The 4,816-nt window shown below is 42.8% G+C and overlaps 1 protein-coding gene across 1 annotated transcript; it reads left to right on the top strand.

Annotated features, from left to right (window-relative positions):
- Positions 1 to 328: 328 nt before the first annotated feature.
- Positions 329 to 4,045, top strand: UTP23 (UTP23 small subunit processome component). The gene is made up of 3 exons (XM_054385524.1): positions 329 to 516; positions 2,569 to 2,743; positions 3,647 to 4,045. The coding sequence occupies exons 1-3, from the start codon at positions 329 to 331 to the stop codon at positions 4,025 to 4,027; spliced, it is 744 nt and encodes a 247-aa protein (XP_054241499.1). The 3' UTR covers positions 4,028 to 4,045.
- Positions 4,046 to 4,816: the final 771 nt, after the last annotated feature.

Genomic DNA, 4,816 nt, shown 5'->3' with positions numbered 1-4,816 from the left:
GAGAACGCAGAGCAGTGAATTCGTCCGCAGGTAATCGATGTGACGCACCGCGCACAGCCGCGGGCCCAGCTTCCCCGGGCCGCGCTTCACGGCAGCCTGGCCGCCCAGGCACAAGGCAGCCAGGCGCACGCCGTGCCTGCCACTTTCCGCAGCGAGAAGGCAATCGCAGGCCTCGCCAAGCCACACAGACGCCCCTTGCACCCAATACGCTCACCCCAGCTCCAACTTTCCCATAACCCGGCACCACGGTGGGCGGTGGAAAGCCCAGCCCGGCCCCGCCCCACCCGGCGGCAGGGCCCGGCGCAGCTTCCGGGCGGGCAGCGGCACCATGAAGCTGCGGCGGCAGAAGCATGCCAAAAAGAACATGGGCTTCTACAAGCACAACTTCCACTTCAGCCAGCCCTTCCAGGTGCTGCTGGATGGCACCTTCTGCCAGGCCGCGCTCCGCAACAAGATCCAGATCCGGGAGCAGCTGCCCGGCTACCTCGGCGGCATTACGCAGCTCTGCACCACCCGGTAAGGCTCTGCCGCATGGAGAAAACGCGGGGCGGGCGGTAGCCGCGCCGCGCATGCCCGGGGGCCCCGGAACGAGGCGAGGCGCGCATGCGGGAAAGTTGCTGTCATGGTCCTGGGTCTTTGGGGTGGGCGTTGCGGGGGTCTAGGTTGGCTTGGTTATATATGGTGAGGGCGGTAGCTGTAATGAGGAAGCCGCGCTGTGGGTCGCAGTTAGCGTGCAGGAGAATAGGAGCTTCCTTCAGGACCAGCCGTCTTGCTGCAGATGGCACAAACCGCTGAGGCATTGATGAGGTGGGGTGAGAAGTAATCCCCATGTATGAGGGATGGCTGGTGGAGTTTGCCCTACTCCCAGCGTCTTCTTGGCAGAGGGAGAACAGAGGCAAACTCAGATCTCTTGAACAGGGAAAGGATTACTGCTCATCTGGAGTTTCGCCGTGCCAGTACAGGGTTCTTCCCAAAGTAGCTGTTTTTAAGGGAGAACAGGGTATGCTAGACAAAGGGGTGGATGTGTGCATGCAGAATTTAAGTTGCCTTGAAGTGGTCTTTGTTTTTACTTGACTTTGTGTATTGTCTATAATAAAACCTCCCTGACTTGGATTTCTGCAAAGACAGAATAGCCAGCTGCCCGTCCTGGAGGCAAGTACTGAAGATACCAGGAAGATGTATACCCCAGGCTGCAAAAGTTAAACACTGAGCCATCTTGCAAAGCATGCAAAACTGGCATATGCCTCTACATAGTAGAAAGGACCAAGTGTAACACTGTAAGAGCTGAAATCCCCCACACACACCAACAATGACCAGGCTAGCTCAGTCTGAAAGCAAATGAAAATTGTATTTACAAGCAAATCTACAATCTATGATGAAATGCAATGAATATGTACAAATATACACTATTCACAACATTTACAAATATGTACAATCAAGAGAAAAGCACAATCAAGCCCCCTTTTCTTTCCTCAAGGGGCCTTCCCCCCCAGCCAGAAGGAATCCCCCCAGCACCCCCTGGCAGAAGGCAGAGAGTCAAGAGGCAGAGAGGCTGTTAGACTTAGGTCAAGGTCAGTGTGTTATCTTCAGCCAGAAAAGAAGAAGCAGACAGAAGCCAAGTAAGCCGAGAACTGCCCAATTCCCCAACCTTGTTTTGAGTAGAGTCTTAAACATTTCTATCTCTCCAATGGAAGTGTTTTAGAATAATCATTATTTTGCTTTCTTACACCCAATAGTGATTTATTTACATTCTTTCACTTTCTCTGCTTGAACTTTGTGAAGAAAAATTAAAAAGACAGTCTTAAAACCATCACACCAAGCGATGATGACCTTAGCTGTGAACGGTTTGCGAATCACTTTGATCCAAAGTGTCTAAGTGTCTAAGTGTCACTTCTTGCTTCCTTCTTTCAGCAATACCTGTTGGTCTTTTTGACCTGTTTTCACTTAGGCTAGCTTAATGGACTTGTTTTTCCTGCTGACAGAATGCTAAGTTGGTTAGGCAGCACCTCAGTGACATGACCAGAACTTCCCTGAGGAAATGAGCTGGCTTGCTGTCAGAGTCTTTGCAAAGATTGTCCTCAAAGGCTAAATGTTCTTCTCTGAAAAGAAAAATAGTTGATGCTGTATCCTTGAAGCTGTGTTTCAAGGATATTCCTACCACTGCCCACTCAATGGCTGGAATAAAGTTAAGTTTCATGTCCTGTTCACATCTGAGTATCCAAGCTAGCATTCCCATAGACACTTCTGCATAGACGCTTTCTGGTGTGAATGTTTTGAGTGCTGCTAAGAAGGAAGATTTTAGGTTTGCATTTTCTTGTCTAGTTGGAATGTTGTGGAACCATAAACTTAGAGATTTTTAATCACATGAACGTGTGGAACCAAGGAAATCTTGCTGACATCTTCAGATGGGCTACTGCCTTCAGATTACCAGGTGCCGTTTACAAATCTCAGAACCTGAACAACTGGCTGTAGCTCATTCCTAATTGACTCATGTCAACCTTTTTGCCATTATAAAAAATGTGTAGTTGTTTTCTCATTTGAAAATCACTGTTGTTTTGGGATTTTTAGATGTGTTCTGAAAGAACTGGAGTCATTGGGGAAAGCACTGTATGGAGCAAAATTAATTGCCCAAAGATCTGAAGTTCGAAGCTGTTCTCACCACAAGGATCCTGTGAGTGGTTCGGCCTGTTTACTTTCCATGATTGAAGATGGCAATCCTCATCACTTCTTTATTGCTACACAGGTAAAAGCTTATGGAAAAGGTAACTCCATTTCATTTGAAGTGATCCTTGATGCATAAGGATAAGGAAACCTACAGGAGCCTTGATAATGAGATTTTTAAATAGCTCACGGGAATTAAATCTTGTAAAACCTTACTCACTTTTTAAATGTATTTGCTAATTGTGAAGTAGGGAATCTTCTGTCTTACTTGAACAATTAGATTTTTTTTTTTACCCTAGAACGTAAAAGGGTTTAGCACAAAGTGTAGAAAACATACTGACCACATGCTGAGATGCAAGAAAACAACTGGTTAATGCTCATTTACATACTGCTTGTGTGTGCATCTCTTGCCCTGAACTGTCTTTGCACAGTAGCCTGAAAAGTGAAATTAAGTGCTAAATGAGCATACAATTTCAGTGTTAAGAAATTTTGAAAGTTTTCACTAAATAAAGGTAGGACTGGTGGACAAATAAGAAAGGCAGGTTGTTCCTTAGATCTCTTATTCAGACCATGCGTATAAATTATATAGAATATATATAAAACGGTGTACAGTGGAATTCTGTACACTTATCTAAGATACAAGGAGTTTAAAGTCACTTGTAGAAGAAATGATGTTGCTTCTTGTGAAGTGGCAGACTGCATACTAATGAACTGGGACTTTTTCCTTAAAAATGCACTTATGTTTATACATGCATTTAAAAAGAAAATTCTAACAAATTTTCCATCACAAATTGAGCTAATCAGAAGGAGAGAAATTGAAATTTAAATTGCTCTGAAAGTCACCGGCATGTATATTTGCTAGATTGAGTTTTGTTTCTTTTTCATAATGCAATTTATCTTCATAGTTTTGTATTAAAAATATGTGCATTTGAATTGCAAATACCATTTAATCCCAAAATATTGACTCAACTATTTAATTTTACAGGACCAGGAATTAGCAAACAAAGTGAAAAAGAAGGCCGGCGTTCCTCTCCTCTTTATTATTCAGAACACTATGGTGCTAGATAAACCTTCTCCTAAATCTTTGGCATTTGTTCAAAAGTTGCAGACAGATCAGCTTGTTCCAGAGTACCAGAAACAAAGTATTGTGCAGCTTAAAGAAAAAGAAGGACTAGCTAAACAAGAAGGTGCAAAGAGAAGAAAACGTAAAAGGGCAGGTGGCCCTAATCCTCTCAGCTGTCTGAAGAAGAAAAAGAAAACACAGGAGGGTCAGGAGCCTTCTGCTGAGAAAAAGAAAAGAAAAAGAAAACGAAATAGGGTTAAAGCAGAAGGCATGCAGTCAGTGCAGAAGAATGGAGAAGAATAAAACCCATCTTTATAAACAGGGAAGGATTCAAACGTTATTTGAACTTTGCAAAAAGATTACTATGCAATGAAGTTGATAGTATCAGTTATCTTTTTATGAGGCAGTACTGCTTATTAACTGCATCTCAACATTTGCAGTTTATTTTCCTAGTAATTTATTCTGTTGTTTAGTCATTGGGATTGTGACAAAATATTTAGGAACCCTCATATTTCATTATTCTCTCCCGCATCTTGATTCCTTCCAGAGAGTTTACAGTAGCAACCTTTTCGAAATACTTCTTGGGTTTCATGTGTGTTTTGGTGGGATACTGGACCTCTTTCTTCCACTGTTCTTCCTAAAATTAGTCTTGACAGTTGTACTATTAAAGAATATGAAACTAACTTAAAAGACCATGGTATCTTATTTACCTGTATTGTTTGAATACAAAAGTTAACTCTTTTGTGAAGTGCCCTCAATAAGTCCCTTCCAGCCTAAATTACTCTGTGTATTTAAATATGTATTTGTTAAGAGGATCCTGGAGGGTGTGTGATTGTGTTGATACTCCTGACATCATAATGGCATCTTAGTGTGTCTAGTTTAGTTTATTCTTCATTTATTAAATAGGAATAATGCAACTGGAAAGTGCTGACTGAATTCCCTGGCAAACATCATCATCAGAGGATAGCACAACTGTGGAGGAGTCCTGAAATACAATCAGCTCTTACCAGACTTTAAACTTTTCTCAGTTTGTTTCTGCTTAACTGAGATGTCATTCTTCAAAGCAAAATTTTCTGTTTCTTCACCTACTTG

The sequence above is a fragment of the Indicator indicator genome, chromosome 12, assembly GCF_027791375.1.
Source record: "Indicator indicator isolate 239-I01 chromosome 12, UM_Iind_1.1, whole genome shotgun sequence".
In the NCBI taxonomy this organism is placed as follows: Eukaryota; Metazoa; Chordata; class Aves; order Piciformes; family Indicatoridae; genus Indicator; species Indicator indicator.
This window is presented reverse-complemented; position numbering and strand designations above follow the sequence as displayed.

Bases quoted from the DNA above. Each gene is read 5' to 3' on its own strand.
- UTP23 (XM_054385524.1), top strand. From the start codon at position 329: ATGAAGCTGCGGCGGCAGAAGCATGCCAAAAAGAACATGGGCTTCTAC. The intron at 517-2,568 runs GTAAGGCTCTGC...TGGGATTTTTAG, and splicing joins ACGCAGCTCTGCACCACCCG to ATGTGTTCTGAAAGAACTGG. The intron at 2,744-3,646 runs GTAAAAGCTTAT...TTAATTTTACAG, and splicing joins ACTTCTTTATTGCTACACAG to GACCAGGAATTAGCAAACAA.